The following is a 21,250-nucleotide window of genomic DNA, read 5'->3' as shown; positions in this document are numbered from 1 at the left end:
TCTTCTTTTCCAGAATGATTTTCAATGTATTTTTTCCAAACTGGACTTGCTGTGCATCCATCTGTTCAGTATTTAAAACAGAATCTGTGTTCTGAGCTGAAGAGTACACACACCGGAGAATTGAGGAAAAAGCATTCCACGAAACTGGACCAGAGAAAAAGGGTGGAGCCAGAGCTACTGGGGGGGATTAGCTTCAAGTCATAGGGTTGAGGAAAGAAGGAAGCTAGTCCAGAAAGTGTCAAGGAAAAGTCACAGAGAAATTACCACAATTTAATTGCCGAAGAGGTGCCATAGCACCGACCCAGACATTTTCCTGTACCCAAGCCGTGTTAACACCCAGAATATTCTCAGTAGAATGTTTCCCCAACTTATGCACAGATATTCTTCCAGAAACTCTTGGTATCATTCATTCCGTTTTCAAAGTTCTACTTCACTGTCCGTCTTCTCACTCTCACGTGGATGTCCCGGCTGCATCTTGGGGTCTTCCCTGACGGTGCCGAGCTTGAAAGAGCAGCACCCCGAGAACCATCAGGATCAAGGCAGAGATCCCCAACCGGATAAGATTCTCCATGGTGTAATCTTGGCTGTTTGACACTAGAGACCGTGGACAAAGAGATTGTGGTGGTCAGAACGTGTTGACGTGACCCTGGCAACCTACATGTCCACCTTTCTGCATTTATTGACAGGATGTGTCCCTGTGAGCCGCTCACATCACTCAGAATTCCTCCTTATTCATCCATTCTGGAGGCTGACTTGTTTTGTGGTTCTCTGAGGGCACCAGCTACACCTGAGAGGCCAAAACAGAGCCTGTGGTTGGGGAGACTTAGATACTTAAGTAATCTCTTTCCTCTTCTCCAGGGAGTGCCTGAAACTTGCTAATACCATCTCAATCCTTTAAGTGAGCGTCTCTAGAGTCTCACCCTCCATCTAATTAGGAAGCAATAATAAACATGGGAAGCTTCATTTTTATCCTGAGGACCAGGAACATGGACGAGTGAAAAGCAGGGTCCACCTTTTCATTCCCGTACATCTGCCAACTCCTTCTGGTCCCTGAGTTGGGATTATATATTTCTACATCACTTTCCATCTTTATCTATATATGTGTTCTTTTTTGAAAATAACATGTGATCTGACGAACACTGGCTGTTATACACAGCTAATGAATCATTGAACATTACACCAAACACTAATAATGTACTTATATGTTGGCTAATTGAACTTAATAAAAATAAATGGTGGATTATATAGCACACATCAGGCATTTTCCTATGAGCAAGGATTCCCATAATTCACATCACTGCTAACCATTCACTCAATGTGTTGTCTAGATATGAAGGCGGATGAGAAACAGACAAACAAACAAACAAACAAAAATAAACAAAAAACCCCCACAACCTCCCCAATAAAAGATAAAAGAAAAATGTCAGATGGGCACATGGACGAACATACAGAGATCTGCCTCCAAGTATCTAGAAATACCAGGTACCTCTAGGGTGGGGGAGGGAATGCTAGACATGAATTCTCATGGAAGATGTTTTGGAGGATGGCCTGATCCTCTGACACATTGGTGCTCCTGGAAATTGGGCAGAAATCCAGCCTTTCTCTCTTTCCTTTCACATCAGGCCAAGAGTTACTGATGGAGAAAGGGCACGTTCAGATACAGAAGTCCCAAGAAAGAGGAATTCCAGAACATCTCCCAGAGAACTCACTGGTACCAAATTTCCTATCTGGTTTAGTCTTTTGAAACCCAGGGTAGGATTCAACCTTTGGTAACTGGGAGAACAAAGTCTCGGATATGAATGGAGTTTTGTCAGTGTCTCAGTCAGGAGTGGCCGGTCCATCTCAGCTCGAGCTGCGACTACCAGGGACTCCCCAGCCTCCCGACCTAAAGATGAGAGTCACCCTTTACTGTGCTCTACCTACGGTGGGCCTGGTTCCACAGGTGCCGTGATAGTCTGACTTTCTACATAGCAGCACCCAGGACAGAGAGAGCCAGCTCTTCTCTGCACCTGACCTGGGCTTCCTCAGGCTTTTCCTCTCCCACTAACACACAGTGTGCCCCCACGATCTCAATGTTGCTGGAGACACGAGGCAACTCTCTTCAAATCCCCCCAACCCCCATCTCCAGGTCCAGTGGGAACAACCCCTTTGTGAATATATGAAGTGTGGAGGATCAACTTAGTTTAGCCCAGGACTGGAGAGGCTGTGTATGCTCTAGGCTAAGAGGACTCTGTTCCCAGCAGACATGAAGATTGTCTGTGGGGTGCAGGAGTGTAGAGTCCAAATGCTGCTTGGAGGAAGGGGGTGCTGTGGGGCTGTGCTGGGTCTTCTGTCCCACTCAGCCCTACTGCTCCTTGTCACCGCTTGTCTTTTATATTCTTTTGTCTCCTCCCTGCAGTCACCTAGTCCTCTGTCCCTCTGGTCAGGGTAAGACATGGAGAGGGCATGGCCCTGTCCGTCTTTTCATCCACCACAGAGAGGGATAACCCAGTGGCTGAACTCCTTGTTGTCCCCTCCATCCCCTCCCAGCTCAGAGCTCTTCAGGGACAGGACTGTGACTCAAGCGTTAGAGCCGTCAATGGACATGGGGTGTGGGCTCCTAACCTGAGACCAGGAGCTCCAGGGGGTCACTGGGCTGTGACAACAGGTAGGAGGAGTTGCTGTTTGAGCTGTAGCACTGGTAGGTCCCCTCGAGGTCTGAGGTCACGGGACTCAGGGTGAAGTTGACCTGATAAGGTATTGCTCTGTCCTGCAGATGAAGGACCTGGGGAGGAGCGAGAGACCCCTCCTTGGAGAGGTGGAAGGTGTCAAACCAGATCTCAGAGCGACACTGCAGGGTCACGTTCTTTACTGAAGTCCCTGGCCGGGCCGAGAGGGATGGTTTCTCATAAATTCCTAGGGGAGGGAAGGTAGTGATATGTAAAGAGCCATCTCCCTAAATGCCTTTGACCCTGAGCTGGGGAGCCACCATCCTCTCTCCAGGGACTCTGTGCGGGACTCCTCTCAGCACTTCCCGTCTCTCTGAGTGGTGTCCTTTATCTCCATGGCCCTCACTGTCCCTTCTCAGTCCCTGTCTCTAGACCACATCCCACCTCAGCCTGTGCTCCTGGCCCTCTCCCTGGACCCCATCACCCAGGGGCAACCATGGTCCAGGCCCTGAGCAGACAGTTAGGACATGGGTCAGGGGGCTCCTCACCTGTGATCAGGACGCCCAGAGGGGCACTGGGGGCCGACCAGGTGGAGGAGAGCTTGTGTCCACAGTAGCATCGATACTGGCCCCCGTGGGTGTGGCTCACAGGGCCCAAGAGGAAGTTGGGGCTGGGTTGCCCTTCTAGATGCTGGGGAGCTCTGAGTTTCTCGTCCTTGGTCAGAGCGAATCTGTCAAACCCGGTCTCTGAGTGACACTGAAGGGTCAGATTGTCTCCAGACAGCGCCAGGGAGCCTGGCATGGCTGAGAGGGAGGGCGCCTTGTAGACACCTGGACAGCAGGGGACAGTGGTACTGGGGACACACTCCCTGCATGGCCCAGGGCTTGCAGTGAGGCTCTCATGGGCCCTCCCATGTTTGCCCACCTGTGGTTCTGGGCCCGGGACGACAGTGTCACTCATCCTCCATCACCCCAGGGATCCACTGTGCATATAGCTTAGGTCAGTCATCTGGGTCCAGGAGGTAGATGGGGTGAGGCAGGGCCCCCTCACCTGTGACCTGAAGGTGCAGAGGGTCACTGGGATGTGACCACGAATCCGGGTACGACTGGGGAGAAACGTAGCATCTGTAGGTCCCCGCATGGGAGGTGTTCACAGGGCCCACATGGAAGATCCCCTGCCCCCTCTCACGACGGAACATCCACTCCAGGTGTTGGGGTGCATCAGCCTCCCGCTCCTTCAGCAGACGGTATGACCCCCGTGGCCATGATGAGCTACAGGAGAGGGACACGTTCCCTCCCAAGGCCACCACAGGGCCTGGGTTGGCTGAGAGGGAGGGTGCCTCATGCTGTCCTGAGGGAGAAGGAGGGAGCTGGTTACAGGACCATCACCCCATGGACCCCATGGGCCCCATGTACTGTGGGCTGTGAGCAAGTTTCCCCCTGAAGCCACAGTCCATTCCCTTCTGCCTGGAGGAGGGGCCCAGGGAGAGAGGACCAGCTCCTGCCCTCACCTGTCATCACCAGAGGCAGGAGGTCACTCGGCTGTGACAAGATCTCCCCAATCTGATATAAACACTGGTATTTCCCTACATTGTGTGAGCTCATGGATGTAATGGAGAAGCCGGCCTTGTTGCTGGAATCCCGTGAGGTGTCCAAGGTCTCCAAGGACACAATGAGCCTGTCTTTATACAGATAGTAGTCGTCAGCCTGCAGAGACGCCTGACACCAGATGGTCACACGGCTCCTCTTGGTGACCATGGGGCTGGGATCAGCCCAGATGGAGGGTTTGGGGAGGGTCCCTGGAAAGGAATCAGATGGGGAGTTGCAAGGGGGCCCTTCTCTCAGCTTCCCACCTGTCACCCGAAGGCCCCTCCCACATGAGTCACTATCAGCCCTGACCCTGTGTGCCCCCCGGCTGCTCAGGGGGTTGTTGGTGGAGACAGGAGATCTGGGGAAGACTCACCCATCTGTGCCTGGTCCCACAGGCCCCAACACAGCCCTGCAAGAGAGTTCCTGTGAGTGCTTCCCGCACCCACACGCAGCTGCTCCAGGCCTGGTCTGGGCCCTTGGGTGCTGGGGTCACATCTGGGGCGAACACATCCTCCCCCAAGAAGTTCTGCCCCTACTGATCCTCCCCAGTCCTGAGGTCTTTCAGGGACTAGGACCTGGGGTTGATGATCCGGTCCCTCTTCTTTTCCAGAAAGCTCACCGAGGCAGAGAAGAACAGTGAGGGTTGGTGAGGCAACTTTTCTTGGCAGCTCGCCAGGCGCCATCTTTTAATGGCGGAGGCCAGCCCCTGGCCAGCCCCTCCGACACTACTGATCCTCCCCAGTCCTGAGGTCTTTCAGGGACTAGGACCTGGGGTGGATGACCTGGTCCCTCTTCTTTTCCAGAAAGCTCACCGAGGCAGAGAAGAACAGTGAGGGTCGGGGTCCTGGCGCTGCCTCCCATGATCCCCAGCAGTGCAGACAGCTTATAATGTCCTCAGCGTGTGCTGGACAGACAGATGCACAGGGTGTGCTACAACCCAGGCCCTGTGTTCCTGGTCACGAGTCCTAGAGGGGTGGCCTCACAGGAAGGGGAAGAACCCCCGCCAGGGCCACTATCTGCTCTCCCTGAAGGGTGACCTGAGGGCAGTGGGTCTTGGGACCTATGAGACCAGACTGAATCTGGTCTCCCCAGACCCCACTCTCCCCAGCAAGCCCAAGTCTAGAGAGCGACACTGGTTCCAGGACTCAAGGTTGAGGGAGGTAGGGCAGAGCCTGGGAATCGGCCCAATTTCAGTTCCACTTCCGCCCTGTCTCACACAGAGGCTGTATGACCTGGGCTGAGACACTTCCCTTTCCTGAGCTTCTGTCAGTGCAAGTTTTTGTCCTTCCTCCCACCATGCTGGCAATCAGCCCCTGTTTAGTAAGCAGTTTCCACAACCGGTCATGGTGCCAGGCACTGGGGACTCAATGGTGAGGGGACAGTCTTGTTCCTTCCCTGGATGCATGGGGCTGTGACAGTGACAGCAGACAATACAAACCCTTGAGAAAGGGAAATCAGCCCATAGTTTTTGTAAACCATAGAGGAGGAGAGAAACCGAGGACAGAGAGGCTCAGAGCCAGGTCACATCTCGCAAGCTTAGTCACAGGTGATGGGGACCCTCCGGGATGGAGAGTCCAGCACAAGATGGGGTGAGTGCAAGTGTGCTGAGTGGTGTCATCCTTGCCCAAGGTGCTGAACTCTCCTGAAACTGCATTCTCAGGGAGTGGGGAACCGCTTCCACACAGGCTCTTACTGCTCCACATGAGTTTCTGGATTTTACCTTCAGGAGCAGGAAAATCGCCAGCAAGGTAATGTGTGAACAGATTGCTGTTGTGAGGAGGTCGCCACTAGGGAAGCCGTGTTCTGCGGGAGGAGGGTGTGGTACCCAGCAGCGATGACACCCTCATCTTCGTTGGCTGCCTGATGAGCTGACTGGCATTCTAAGTGGTGTTTGTGGTTTCTTGTGAGCCGCTCACAGAATCCCAGGAACACAAATACACTTACAGTTGGTAGGAAGAGTCAGCGATGCTTCTTTTTTTGTTTTCATGGCCTAGGAGGTTTGGAAGGAGTCTGCTCTGTTGATATTGTCTCCACTGTCACATCCCAGGAAGAAACGCATGCAGTTACGAGTGTGTGTGTGTGTGTGTGTGTGTGTGTGTGTGTGTGTGTAGAGGGGAGTGGTGAACTGGGATGAGTTTGCTTCTGGGGAGGAGAGGGTCTTGCTGGGGCTGGAGAGGGCAGCTCAGTCTGGTTTTCAGCCCCTGGAGGGTCAGGTGTAGAGACTGGGTGTCTCTGGAGTAAGGTAGAGACAGGTGGGTGGGTTTTGTGCAGGGAAGGGGCAGTTTTGAGTAGGTATGGAGCCATGAGAGTAAGATAGTTCCTCAGGGAGTCAGGGCCTGGAGGAGAAACAAGAGAGGAAGGCTGATATGGTGGCTCCAACAGGACATCTCCAGTCTTCCACTGATCCTGATTGTGGTGTGGATGGGTTCATGGAAGGAGGGCTCAGGGAAAGACCTTGTGGAGACATCATCATGAGTTTATTTCACTAGAGGAGCCATTGGGGCTCTCTAGGATTAGTGACCCCAGAGAAGGTTGGGAAACATGTTTATAGACTCAACTGACTCACAGAGGTAACCACCACTTGGCTCTGGACTTGGGTCTGTGTTTGTTTTCTTCACACACTATCTCTCTATCACGTTTTGTTTCTGGGACAGCACTACCTTCTCTCCAGCAAAACCTGAGTCATTCCTGCCTCCACATGGCCTCTTGTCTCCCAGGCATTAGCTCTTCTAGAATCTGTCTCCATGCCTTGTGCAAACCACTAGCTGGACACTGTTACTGCTTGTTAATCCATCGTCAGCTGGTGGACATTTGATTGCACCACCTTTTGTCCCTTGTGAGTACTTGTATGAACTCACTTGCATAATGTCTCCTCAATTATGTGGATACAATTCTCCTTCATGTCTGTTCTTCTTTTTTAAGGATTTTATTTCTTTATTTGACAGAGAGAGAAATCACAAGTAGGCAGAGAGGCAGGCAGAGAGAGAGGGGGAAGCAGGCTCCCTGCTGAGCAGAGAGCCCGATTCGGGGCTTGATCCCAAAACCTGAGATCTTGTCCTGAGCTGAAGGCAGAGGCTTTACCCACTGAGCCACCCAGGTGCCCCTCATGTCTGCTTTTAATTGTGGTAATAAGAGAGCTTAACATGAGTTCAAGCCTCTTTACAGATTTGTCAGGACCCTATTGTTCACTCTAGGCATGGAGTTGTATGGTGATCCCCAGAACTGTCTATCCTGCAGAACTACAACTTAGGCCCAGAAGTGGAATTTGTTGGTGACACAGTGTTTCTGGACTCAAGTTTTTAAAGATCTAGAATCTCTCAATTTCATGGGCCTGTGTTCTCCTGGCTCTCCCATGACTGAGAGTACACCCTTACTATTTCATCCCATCTGGAGTCCTGGACCCTCAGTCTTGTGAGTTCACAGAAACTGGGCCAAGAGAAATAGAAGTAATCATTCCACATAAAATGCAAGGAAACCTGGGTGCACTTTAGGGCTATCAGAGTGGCATTAATGGGTTCTGGGTTGACTTGTACTGTTTTGTGACATCAGTTCTGCACATTCCTCGCCATTGGGCTCCTCACGGTGGGACCCTGAAGTTGCCTATGAAGGGAGGAGTTACACCAGAGATAATGGCCAAGGCCACGAGCCAGCATTTGGCACATGGATTTCTCAGAGGCAGCACAGACAGGCCATCTGGTGGAAGTGAAGGATGCTCGGAGGGTGTGGGGGCATCTCCTGGATTTATCTCTTTCAGGCTGCATCTTTTGAGGCCAATTTGTGATTCATTCAAACAGCCTCCATTATTTGGACTGAAAGATGGAGACCCCTTCATGTACCTCAAGGTGTATGGTGATTGCAAGGGAGGAAAATGGGACAATGTGTTCACTGAAATTGGAACCAGAGCATGGCAGTGTATAGGAATGTAGACTGAAGTCTGCCATGCGGGTGTTAGCTGGTTGGGGGAAGATGAGAGCCAGTGAAGACAACTCACAAGTGGTTGGAAAGGGGAGTCCATAATTCATAGGCAGAAGAGGGCATGCATTGTCCCTGCACTGGGAACCATGATTCCTCTTCCTCCTCACAATGACCTGCAGACAGTTCATAAGGCACACACCCCACATGCTCTTTCAGAACATTCTGGGCACACAAGATGTACTTCCCAGGCTCTGCTATTCTGATTATGGCATTGTACTCTCTTGTGTTTGCCTCCTGGCTGCATCTTGGGCTCTTCTCTCACTGTACCAAGCCTGAAAGAGGAGAATCCTGAGGATCACTAGGATCATAGCAGCCATACCCATGCAGATGAGAGCCTCCACTGTGTAATCTGGAGGTGTGGGAGGCTAGGAATTAAGGTAGAGAGGTCACAGAGGTCAGAGCAGATGAAAATCACCCAGGATCCTGGATGTCCACCCAGGGTACCTGCTTCCCCTTGACAGCACTTAACCATCCATGCCATCCCCATACCATCCACTACTCCCCAGTGTTGGTGTCTGCCTTGTTTTGTGACGGGCTGATGGTATCAGTCACTTCTGAGAACCATAAAAGTATGGGGGGAAATAAGGTGCTGATGGGACTCATACTTGTCCTCTGGGCTCTGTGGTCTTCTACCTGCCCCACTTCTTGTGATAAATCTAATGCAGAGTCCCTAATGGACACTTTCTCTGCTGTTGAAGGATTGCCTCTGTTCTCATTGGATTCTGTCTGTCTCCTCACGTTTTATGAATTGAGGTTTTGCTTCTGAATCCCATTGGAGTAGAGTCTTCCTGTGTCCCCTAGCTCAGAAATTCAGTATGTTAAATCCTCTCTCAATGTAGAAATACTTGAGCTATTCAATTTCTGTGTTCATCCAGAGCATGTAAGCTACCTCTTGTGGATAGGAGAACTTGATCTTTTCACCATTTTAGGACCCAGTGTTCGTGGATGAGAGGTTGCCCATGAATATATTGAAGGTGTATATTCATATTTATGTAATATGAATTAATATATATGAATATAGATATGAATACATTGAGAGAGAGAGAGAGAGAATTCAGTGCATACCATATAAGTGTGTTAGTTATTTGAACTATCCTAGGTAGGATATCACCATCACCAACACCATCATCATCACCATCATCTCTATCATCATCATCATCATTACCACCATCATCATCACCACCACTATCACCACCACCACCACCACCACCACCACCATCATCATCACCACCACCACCACCATCACTACTACCATCCTCATCACCATGATGGTCCTCATAACCACCCCCATCCTCATCATCACTACCATCATCATCATCATCACTGTCCTCCTCCTCATCTCTCTCTGTCTCTGTCAGTCACAAAGAACTCCAGAAACTGACAAAAGATTTCAAGTAAGAACACCAGTCATTTGATTTTTATCTTCAAAGACATCCCCTCTCAGCTCAAACCCTTAAGGAACAGAGAAAATCAGTGTTGTATAAAACTGGTGAACACAAAATGAGATATTCCTGCAAACTTATTTTAATCTGTTTTCACATAAAAAACAAAAAGAAAAAGTATAGATGAGTTCTAATTATTAATCTCTCCACGAAAATTTCAAATAAGCTTAAGAATAGACATCGTTTGGTCAGTTAATATCCAAATATTTAATACCAAGAAGTCTTTTAAATGTATCTCACTAGGGCTATAAAATTTGAAGAATAAGTCAGGAAATGTACAATCCCTGGAAATGTTCTATTCCTAATTTGTATTAAGAAAAGCATAATTTGATACAAGGAAGCAGAGGACTAGGGAAGCCTGAATGCTCTAGCAGGTACCTCTGAGTTGGATTCCCACTGTAGGATGACTTTCAGAAAAATATCCTAAGCCAACAAGGGATAATAATCCTAGCATAGTCGGTGGTGAAAATAATGGTGATTGATATTATGAAGTGAATGGAAAAACATGAATGAGCACTGGATCACCATCTCACATGGAATGTATTTGTAAAGAGACAGACAGAATTATGTCATACCCAGAGGGGATAATAATCAGGCATTTGAATTCAAGGTTTACAAAGAGAGCCAAAGTCTATAACACAGAAGTAGATTAAAAAAAAAAAAAAGTGGTTGAAAATGGCGGGGAAGTAGGAGGTGGCACCGTTTCAACCTGTACCCTAAAGTAAGCTGATTACCCACCAAAGTACTCCAATCACCCGTGAAATCAGCCTGAGAGAATTATACACGTCTGGATTTCTATGGGGGCAGAAGATGCCACTGGGCAGGTAAAGCAGAGTGGGAATGTCAGACTGATATCAGAAGATAAAGAAAAGAGGGAGGGAGCCACCAGATGCAACCCACTGGAGAGTGCCCTGTGTCTGGGGACCCAATATGAGAGGGCCCGTGTCTGGGGACCAGGATTAACTTGGAGTCTGGTTGAAAGCACTCAGAAAGAGAAAAGGATCAGGGGGACCCTTTTCAGGGGAATCGGGGCAGTTAGGGAGAGGGGCTTAAGTCCCCAGACCCTGGACAGCCACCCCTAGTGCTGAGCCAGAGAGAGTGCAGTGGAGAAACCAGAGAGCGCATGGGGTCCAGCTCCCTTGAGGGGCTGAGAGCCTCGCCAGCCAGCCGGCAGAAGCACAGACTTTTTGCAGTCCCCACATATGTGCCATGCCATGCTATCAGAGCCTGAGTCCCCACACCCTCCCGTGAGAGAGGTGCGTGCAGGCCCAGCCCCACACTCTTGGACCGGAAAGACCAGGCACTCCCAGCCCGGGCCAGCAGGAAAATCTCTGTGTGCAATTGCTGCTTGGAACCTCTCTGGCAGTCTGGAGCAGCCTAGACAGCTGCTGCTGTTGTGGTTTTGGGTACAAGCAGGAGTTCCTGCATCCCCTGGGACCGAGACTAGGAATGTGCTCTGCCAGCAGCCAAAGGGGAACTTAAATGCTTTGTAGCACCTAGAGAGGAATAGACTGAGGCTTCTCTCTGAGAGGGAGGTCAGGGAGCAGTTTGCTTTCCTCTAAACCTCCAAAAACCATTAAAAACTGTCAAGGCGAGAGAAAAAAAACCCACCCCCCCCCCCTCAAAAAACCTGAACAAACAAACATAAAAACCTCCGAGAATGAAAGCCTGAAAAACCAGTTTCCTCAAAGCCCACCCCCTTGAGGGGGGCGGGAAGACTTAACTCCGGGAACATTGCCTGAAAACCCATGTGGCAGGCCCCTCCCCAGAAAACCAACCAGGAAAAATAAAAAGAAAAAAAAAGACGACAAGAAAACAACCACCACCACTTCATAGATACAAGTTTTATTTTTAATTTGTTCTCACTATTCTGGTTCATTTTTTTATATAGATAATTTTTTTTAACCAATTTACCATCACAGTGAGATATTCAGTACGTCAAATTCCATAATAACCTTTTAACCTGAACTTTTTGATACATATACCCGTGTTTTTCTTTTGCTTTTCTATTTTTTAAGTTTTTTTAAATTTTAGTTTAGTTTAGTTTATTCTTTTTTAATTTTTATTTTTTAATATTCATATAGAGTTAAACTACAAGGTAATCCCCTTTCCCCATCAATGCTACCCCCATAGATAAACCAATTTTTTTTTTTTTTTTTTTTTTTTTTAATTTTTTTATTTTTTATAAACATATATTTTTATCCCCAGGGGTACAGGTCTGTGAATCACCAGGTTTACACACTTCACAGCACTCACCAAATCACATACACTCCCCAATGTCCATAATCCCACCCCCTTCTCCCAAACCCCCTCCCCCCGGCAACCCTAAGTTTGTTTCGTGAGATTAAGAGTCACTTATGGTTTGTCTCCCTCCCAATCCCATCTTGTTTCATTTATTCTTCTTCTACCCACTTAAGCCTCCATGTTGTATCACCACTTCCTCATATCAGGGAGATCATATGATAGTTGTCTTTCTCTGCTTGACTTATTTCGCTAAGCATGATACGCTCTAGTTCCATCCATGTTGTTGCAAATGGCAAGATTTCATTTCTTTTGATGGCTGCATAGTATTCCATTGTGTATATATACCACATCTTCTTGATCCATTCATCTGTTGATGGACATCTAGGTTCTTTCCATAGTTTGGCTATTGTGGACATTGCTGCTATAAACATTCGGGTGCATGTGCCCCTTTGGATCACTACATTTGTATCTTTAGGGTAAATACCCAATAGTGCAATTGCTGGGTCATAGGGCAGTTCTATTTTCAACATTTTGAGGAACCTCCATGCTGTTTTCCAGAGTGGCTGCACCAGCTTGCATTCCCACCAAGAGTGTAGGAGGGTTCCCCTTTCTCCGCATCCTCGCCAGCATCTGTCATTTCCTGATTTGTTGATTTTAGCCATTCTGACTGGTGTGAGGTGATATCGCATTGTGGTTTTGATTTGTATTTCCCTGATGCCGAGTGATATGGAGCACTTTTTCATGTGTCTGTTGGCCATCTGGATGTCTTCTTTGCAGAAATGTCTGTTCATGTCCTCTGCCCATTTCTTGATTGGATTATTTGTTCTTTGGGTGTTGAGTTTGCTAAGTTCTTTATAGATTCTGGACACTAGTCCTTTATCTGATATGTCGTTTGCAAATATCTTCTCCCATTCTGTCAGTTGTCTTTTGATTTTGTTAACTGTTTCCTTTGATGTGCAAAAGCTTTTGATCTTGATGAAATCCCAGTAGTTCATTTTTTCCCTTGCTTCCCTTGCCTTTTGCGTAGTTCCTAGGAAGATGTTGCTGCGGCAGAGGTCGAAGAGGTTGCTGCCCGTGTTCTCCTCAAGGATTTTGATGGATTCCTTTCGTACATTGAGATCCTTCATCCATTTTGAGTCTATTTTTGTGTGTGGTGTAAGGAAATGGTCCAATTTCATTTTTCTGCATGTGGCTGTCCAATTTTCCCAACACCATTTATTGAAAAGGCTGTCTTTTTTCCATTGGACATTCTTTCCTGCTTTGTCGAAGATTAGTTGACCATAGATTTGAGGGTCTATTTCTGGGCTCTCTATTCTGTTCCATTGATCTATGTGTCTGTTTTTGTGCCAGTACCATGCTGTCTTGATGATGACAGCTTTGTAATAGAGCTTGAAGTCCGGAATTGTGATGCCACCAACGTTGGCTTTCTTTTTCAATATCCCTTTGGCTATTCGAGGTCTTTTCTGGTTCCATATAAATTTTAGCATTATTTGTTCCATTTCTTTGAAAAAGATGGATGGTACTTTGATAGGAATTGCATTAAATGTGTAGATTGCTTTAGGTAGCATAGACATTTTCACAATATTTATTCTTCCAATCCAGGAGCATGGAACATTTTTCCATTTGTTTGTGTCTTCCTCAATTTCTTTCATGAGAACTTTATAGTTTTCTGAGTATAGATTCTGTGTCTCTTTGGTTAGGTTTATTCCTAGGTATCTTATGGTTTTGGATGCAATTGTGAATGGGATTGACTCCTTAATATCTCTTTCTTCTGTCTTGCTGTTGGTGTAGAGAAATGCAACTGATTTCTGTGCATTGATTTTATATCCTGACACTTTACTGAATTCCTGTATAAGTTCTAGCAGTTTTGGAGTGGAGTCTTTTGGGTTTTCCACATATAGTATCATATCATCTGCGAAGAGTGATAATTTGACTTCTTCTTTGCCGATTTGGATGCCTTTAATTTCCTTTTGTTGTCTGATTGCTGAGGCTAGGACCTCTAGTACGATGTTGAATAGCAGTGGTGATAATGGACATCCCTGCCGTGTTCCTGACCTTAGCGGAAAAGCTTTCAGTTTTTCTCCATTGAGAATGATATTTGCGGTGGGTTTTTCATAGATGGCTTTGATGATATTGAGGTATGTGCCCTCTATCCCTACACTTTGAAGAGTTTTGATCAGGAAGGGATGTTGTACTTTGTCAAATGCTTTTTCAGCATCTATTGAGAGTATCATATGGTTCTTGTTCTTACTTTTATTGATGTGTTGTATCACATTGACTGATTTGCGGATGTTGAACCAACCTTGCAGCCCTGGAATAAATCCCACTTGGTCGTGGTGAATAATCTTTTTAATGTACTGTTGAATCCGATTGGCTAGTATTTTGTTGAGTATTTTCGCATCTGTGTTCATCAAGGATATCGGTCTATAGCTCTCTTTTTTGGTGGGATCCTTGTCTGGTTTTGGGATCAAGGTGATGCTGGCCTCATAAAATGAGTTTGGAAGTTTTCCTTCCATTTCTATTTTTTGGAACAGTTTCAGGAGAATAGGAATTAGTTCTTCTTTAAATGTTTGGTAGAATTCCCCCGGGAAGCCGTCTGGCCCTGGGCTTTTGTTTGTTTGGAGATTTTTAATGACTGTTTCAATCTCCTTACTGGTTATGGGTCTGTTCAGGCTTTCTATTTCTTCCTGGTTCAGTTGTGGTAGTTTATATGTTTCTAGGAATGCATCCATTTCTTCCAGATTGTCAAATTTATTGCCGTAGAGTTGCTCATAGTATGTTCTTATAATAGTTTGTATTTCCTTGGTGTTAGTTGTGATCTCTCCTCTTTCATTCATGATTTTATTTATTTGGGTCCTTTCTCTTTTCTTTTTGATAAGTCGGGCCAGGGGTTTATCAATTTTATTAATTCTTTCAAAGAACCAGCTCCTAGTTTCGTTGATTTGTTCTATTGTTTTTTTGGTTTCTATTTCATTGATTTCTGCTCTGATCTTTATGATTTCTCTTCTCCTGCTGGGCTTAGGGTTTCTTTCTTGTTCCTTCTCCAGCTCCTTTAGGTGTAGGGTTAGGTTGTGTACCTGAGACCTTTCTTGTTTCTTGAGAAAGGCTTGTACCGCTATATATTTTCCTCTCAGGACTGCCTTTGTTGTGTCCCACAGATTTTGAACCGTTGTATTTTCATTATCATTTGTTTCCATGATTTTTTTCAATTCTTCTTTAATTTCCCGGTTGACCCATTCATTCTTTAGAAGGATACTCTTTAGTCTCCATGTATTTGGGTTCTTTCCAAACTTCCTTTTGTGGTTGAGTTCTAGCTTTAGAGCATTGTGGTCTGAAAATATGCAGGGAATGATCCCAATCTTTTGATACCGGTTGAGTCCTGATTTAGGACCGAGGATGTGATCTATTCTGGAGAATGTACCATGTGCACTAGAGAAGAATGTGTATTCTGTTGCTTTGGGATGAAATATTCTGAATATATCTGTGATGTCCATCTGGTCCAGTGTGTCATTTAAGGCCTTTATTTCCTTGCTGATCTTTTGCTTGGATGACCTGTCCATTTCAGTGAGGGGAATATTAAAGTCCCCTACTATTATTGTATTGTTGTTTATGTGTTTCTTTGATTTTGTTATTAATTGGTTTATATAGTTGGCTGCTCCCACGTTGGGGGCATAGATATTTAAAATTGTTAAATCTTCTTGTTGGACAGACCCTTTGAGTATGATATAGTGTCCTTCCTCATCTCTTATTACAGTCTTTGGCTTAAAATCTAATTGATCTGATATAAGGATTGCCACTCCTGCTTTCTTCTGATGTCCATTAGCATGGTAAATTCTTTTCCACCCCCTCACTTTAAATCTGGAGGTGTCTTCGGGCTTAAAATGTGTTTCTTGGAGGCAACATATAGATGGGTTTTGTTTTTTTATCCATTCTGATACCCTGTGTCTTTTGACAGGGGCATTTAGCCCATTCACATTCAGGGTAACTATTGAGAGATATGAATTTAGTGCCATTGTATTGCCTGTAAGGTGACTGTTACTGTATATGGTCTCTGTTCCTTTCTGATCTACCACTTGTAGGCTCTCTCTTTGCTTAGAGGACCCCTTTCAATATTTCCTGTAGAGCTGGTTTGGTATTTGCAAATTCTTTCAGTTGTTGTTTGTCCTGGAAGCTTTTAATCTCTCCTTCTATTTTCAATGATAGCCTAGCTGGATATAGTATTCTTGGCTGCATGTTTTTCTCGTTTAGTGCTCTGAAAATATCATGCCAGCTCTTTCTGGCCTGCCAGGTCTCTGTGGATAAGTCAGCTGCCAATCTAATATTTTTACCATTGTATGTTACAGACTTCTTTTCCCGGGCTGCTTTCAGGATTTTCTCTTTGTCATTGAGACTTGTAAATTTTACTATTAGGTGACGGGGTGTGGGCCTATTCTTATTGATTTTGAGGGGCATTCTCTGAACCTCCTGAATTTTGATGCTTGTTCCCTTTGCCATATTGGGGAAATTCTCCCCAATAATTCTCTCCAGTATACCTTCTGCTCCCCTCTCACTTTCTTCTTCTTCTGGAATCCCAATTATTCTAATGTTGTTTCGTCTTATGGTGTCACTTATTTCTCGAATTCTCCCCTCGTGGTCCAGTAGCTGTTTGTCCCTCTTTTGATCAGCTTCTTTATTCTCTGTCATTTGGTCTTCTATATCACTAATTCTTTCTTCTGCCTCATTTATCCTAGCAGTGAGAGCCTCCATTTTTGATTGCACCTCATTAATAGCTTTTTTGATTTCAACTTGGTTAGATTTTAGTTCTTTTATTTCTCCAGAAAGGGCTTTTATATCTCTCGAGAGGGTTTCTCTAATATCTTCCATGCCTTTTTCGAGCCCGGCTAGAACCTTGAGAATTGTCATTCTGAACTCTAGATCTGACATATTACCGATGTCTGTATTGATTAGGTCCCTAGCCTTCGGTACTGCCTCTTGTTCTTTTTTTTGTGGTGAATTTTTACGTCTTGTCATTTTGTCCAGATAAGAGTAAATGAAGGGGCAAGTAAAATACTAAAAGGGTGGCAACAACCCCAGGAAAATATGCTTTAGCCAAATTAGAAGAGATCCAAAATCGTGAGTGGGGAGAAAGGGGATAAAAAGAGGTTCAAAAAGGAAGAAAGAAAAAAGAAAAAAAAAAAAAGAAAGAAAAAAAAAAAGAAAAGAATTTTTTTTTAAAAAAGAAAACACCTAAGAAAAATGTAAAAAAAATATATATATATATTAGATAAACTAGTAAAAAATCGTTAAAAAAGAAAAAGGTAACAGTTAAAAAAAAAAAAAATTTTACCCGAAGGCGAGAAAAAAAAAAAAAAAAAATGAAAAAGAAAAAATTAAATTAACTGCAAGACTAAAAAAAATCACAGGAAAAAAGCCATGAGTTCCGTGCTTGGCTTTCTCCTCCTCTGGAATTCTGCTGCTCTCCTTGGTATTGAAACCGCACTCCTTGGTAGGTGAGCTTGGTCTAGGCTGGATTTCTTGTTGATCTTCTGGGGGAGGGGCCTGTTGTAGTGATTTTCAAGTGTCTTTGCCCCAGGCGGAATTACACCGCCCTTACCCGGGGCCGGGGTGAGTAATCCGCTCGGGTTTGCTTTCAGGAGCTTTTGTTCCCTGAGCGCTTTCCGTAGAGTTCCAGAGGACGGGAATACAAATGGCGGCCTCCTGGTCTCCGGCCCGGAGGAGCCGAGAGCCCAGGGCCCCACTCCTCAGTGCGCCCTCAGAGAACAGCGCCCAGTTACTCCCGTCTGCCTGACCTCCGGCCGCGCTCCGAGCTCACCGAGCCTGCGACCGGTTCAAGGTAACACGGAGCTGCGAGCTTACTGTCGGCTCTGTCTCTGTAGCCGGCTTTCCCGTTCCAATACCCGCAAGCTCTGCGACACTCAGACACCCCCGATCCTTCTGTGACCCTGCGGGACCTGAGGCCACGCTGACCCCGCGTGGGCTTCGCTCCGGTTTAGCCTCTGGAGCGATGTCCCTCCGCGGAACAGACTTTTAAAAGTCCTGATTTTGTGCGCGGTTGCTCCGCCGCTTGCCGGGAGCCGGCCCCTCCCCCCGGGGTCTATCTTCCCGTCGCTTTGGATTCACTTCTCCGCCGGTCCTACCTTTCAGAAAGTGGTTGTTTTTCTGTTTCCAGAATTGCTGTTCTTCTTCTCTTCGATCTGCCGATGGATTTTCAGGTGTTTGCAATCTTTAGATAAGCTATCTAGCTGATCTCCGGCTAGCTGAAGCAGTCTCAGCTTGCTACTTCTCCGCCATCTTGACTCCTCCCCCAGATAAACCAATTTTTAATCCCCCTTTATCTTAGGAAAGTTGAGTCCTTTAACAAAGATATCAGGATACATCCAGGAAGAATCAAAATAACTTTCCTCTTCCACACTGAGAATTTATAACCACTCTCTCATCTTTTACTTCTGCCAGTGTTTCTGTGTATTTGTGTTTGTCCTGGTAGTATATAAATCTTATACTTGGGGTTCTTTCTGACGAGGTTCTTTTTTTTTTTTTTTTTTTTTTTGCATATATATATATTATATTATATATTTTCTTTCTCTTGTCATCTACTTTGATCAGTCTTTTTGTTTGTCTGTTTTTGTTTGTATACATTATAAATCTTACCTTGGGGCCCATTTGGGCTGAGCCTTCTCTTTTATCCCCCCCCCTTTTTTCTTTTTCTTTTCTTTTTTCTCTCTTTCTTTTTTCTTTCATTTGAGTGGGGACTCCTTACTGCTCAGAAGTGTTCCAGGGTGCACCTTGACTGCATCATGGTCGATATATCCAGCTATATATGTTCAGCCATCTCTCACCAAAATGACTAGGACGGGGAATGCCCAACAGAAGAAAAATTCAGAGGACGGGCCTTCTGCAACAGAGCTAATGGCTATCAACATAGACAATATGTCAGAAAGGGAATTCAGGCTAACAATTATTCAGGCAATAGCTAGGTTGGAGAAAGCCATGGATGACCAAGCGAAATTGATTAGGGCAAAACTGAAAGCCACCAGGGATGATGTTCACAATGCTCTCAATGAGTTCCAGTCTAATCTAAATTCTCTAAAATCTAGGGTAACTGAGACAGAAGATAGAATTAGTGATCTGGAGGACAAACAGATAGAGAGAACGGTTCAGGAGGAAGCCTGGAACAAACAGCTTGGAAGCCACGAAAACAGAATCAGGGAAAGAAATGATGCCATGAAACGTTCCAACATCAGAATTATTGGAATCCCTGAAGGTAAGGAGAAAGAAAGAAGTCTAGAAGATATAGTGGAACAAGTTCTCCATGAAAATTTTCCCAATATCGCTAATGGAACCAACGTTCATGTACTAGAGGCAGAACGGTCTCCCCTTAAGATTATAGATTCTTGAAATTCCTCGAGACACCTGATAGCAAGAATGAAGAATTATAATTGTAGGCAGGCCCTCTTGAAGGCAGCTAGGACAAAGAAGCTCCTTACCTACAGAGGAAAGCCCATCAGAATAACAGACCTGTCCACAGAAACCTGGCAAGCCAGAAAGTTCTGACAAGATATATTCAGGGCACTAAATGAGAAGAACATGCAGCCAAGAATACTTTATCCAGCAAGACTGACATTCAAAATGGATGGAGAGATAAAGAGTATCCAAGACTGGCAAGGCTTAAAAGAGTATGTGACCATCAAGCTGACACTGCAGGAAATATTAAGGGGGGTTCTATAAAAGAGGAAAAATCCTAAGAATATCATTGAACAGAAATATAGAGACAATGTACAGAAAGAAAGACTTCAAAGGTAACACGATGTCAATAAAAACGTATCTATCAATAATCACTCTCAATGTGAATGGCCAGAATGTGCCCATAAAATGACACAATCTGTGGTTGCAGATTGGATAAAACAACAGGACCCATCCATATGTTGTCTGCAAGAGACCCATTTTGAACCTAAGGATACACCCAGACTGAAAGTGAAGGGATGGAGAAGTATCTTTCATGCCATTGGGCCTCAAAAGAAGGCTGGGCTAGCGATTCTCATATCAGATAAATTAGATTTTAAACTGAAGACTGTAGTCAGAGATACAGAAGGACACTACATCATTCTTAAAGGGACTATCCACCAAGATGATCTAACTATTGTAAATATCTATGCCCCCAATATGGGAGCAGCCAATTACATAAGAAAACTATTTATCAAGATAAAGAGTCATATTGATATGAATACATTAATAGTAGGGGATCTTAACACACCTTTCTCAGTAATAGACAGATCACCCAAGCAGAAAATCAATAAAGAAACAAGAGCATTGAATGACACATTGGACCAGATGGACCTCATAGATATATACCGAACATTCCACCCTAAAACAACAGAATACTCATTCTTCTCAAGTGCACATGGAACCTTCTCCAGAATAGACCATATACTGGGTCACAAACCAGGACTCAACCAATACCAAAAGACTGAGATTATTCCCTGCATATTCTCAGATCACAATGCTTTGAAATTGGAGCTCAATCACAAGGAAAAGTTCTGAAGGAACTCAAACACCTGGAAGCAAAAGACCACCTTGCTTAAGAATGCCTGAATCAACCAGGAGATCAAAGAAGAACTGAAACAATTCATGGAAACCAATGAGAATGAAGACACTTTGGTCCAAAACCTATGGGATACAGCAAAGGCGGTCCTAAGGGGGAAATACATAGCCATTCAAGCCTCCCTCGAAAAATCCAGAATACACCAGCTGTCTCTACACCTTAAAGAACTGGAGAATCAAAAACAAATCAAACCAACTCCACACATAAGAAGGGAAATCATCAAGATTAGAGCAGAGATCAATGAGGTAGAAACCAGAGATACAGTAGAATGAATCAATGAAACCAGAAGCTGGTTTTTTGAAAGAATCAATAAACCATTGGCCACACTAATCCAAAAGAAAAGAGAGAAAGCTCAAATTAATAACATTATGAATGAAAAGGGAGAGATCACAACTAACACCAGGGAAATAGAAAGAATCATCAGAAGTTATTATCAACAGTTATATGCCAATAAGCTAAGCAACCTAGATGAAATGGATGCATTCCTGGAAAACTATATACTCCCAAAATTGAACAGGAAGAAATGACAACCGGAATAGACTGATATCTAGTAATGAGATTGAAGCAGTGATCAAAAACCTACCCCAAAGATACAGATGTAGTGAAAAGAAGGGCCATCTGTACCCTAATGTTTATAGCAGCAATGGCCACAGTTGCCAAACTGTGGAAAGAACCAAGCTGCCCTTCAACGGACGAATGGATAAGGAAGATGTGGTCCATATACACTATGGAGTATTATGCCTCCATCAGAAA

General features: G+C 45.3%; 1 protein-coding gene across 8 annotated transcripts; it reads right to left on the bottom strand.

Annotated features, from left to right (window-relative positions):
• Positions 1 to 249: 249 nt before the first annotated feature.
• LOC131818875 (leukocyte immunoglobulin-like receptor subfamily A member 6) lies at positions 250 to 5,397 on the bottom strand. 8 transcript variants are annotated; one of them, XM_059153645.1, is made up of 7 exons: positions 5,050 to 5,397; positions 4,611 to 4,646; positions 4,159 to 4,329; positions 3,699 to 3,998; positions 3,197 to 3,478; positions 2,605 to 2,895; positions 250 to 594 (listed from the first exon to the last, which is right to left on the bottom strand). In XM_059153645.1, exons 1-7 carry the CDS (start codon positions 5,096 to 5,098, stop codon positions 452 to 454), a joined length of 1,272 nt encoding a protein of 423 aa, XP_059009628.1. In that variant the 5' UTR covers positions 5,099 to 5,397; the 3' UTR covers positions 250 to 451. The 8 variants fall into 8 exon arrangements, with proteins under 8 accessions (XP_059009628.1, XP_059009625.1, XP_059009626.1 ...); XM_059153642.1 differs by having other exon boundaries at positions 4,159 to 4,446; positions 5,050 to 5,396; XM_059153643.1 differs by lacking the exon at positions 5,050 to 5,397 and adding an exon at positions 4,857 to 5,033 and having other exon boundaries at positions 3,197 to 3,451; positions 4,159 to 4,446.
• Positions 5,398 to 21,250: the final 15,853 nt, after the last annotated feature.

This window comes from Mustela lutreola, chromosome 16 (assembly GCF_030435805.1).
Source record: "Mustela lutreola isolate mMusLut2 chromosome 16, mMusLut2.pri, whole genome shotgun sequence".
In the NCBI taxonomy this organism is placed as follows: domain Eukaryota; kingdom Metazoa; phylum Chordata; class Mammalia; order Carnivora; family Mustelidae; genus Mustela; species Mustela lutreola.
Note: the sequence above shows the minus strand (reverse complement) of the source record. Positions and strands in the feature narration are given on the sequence as shown.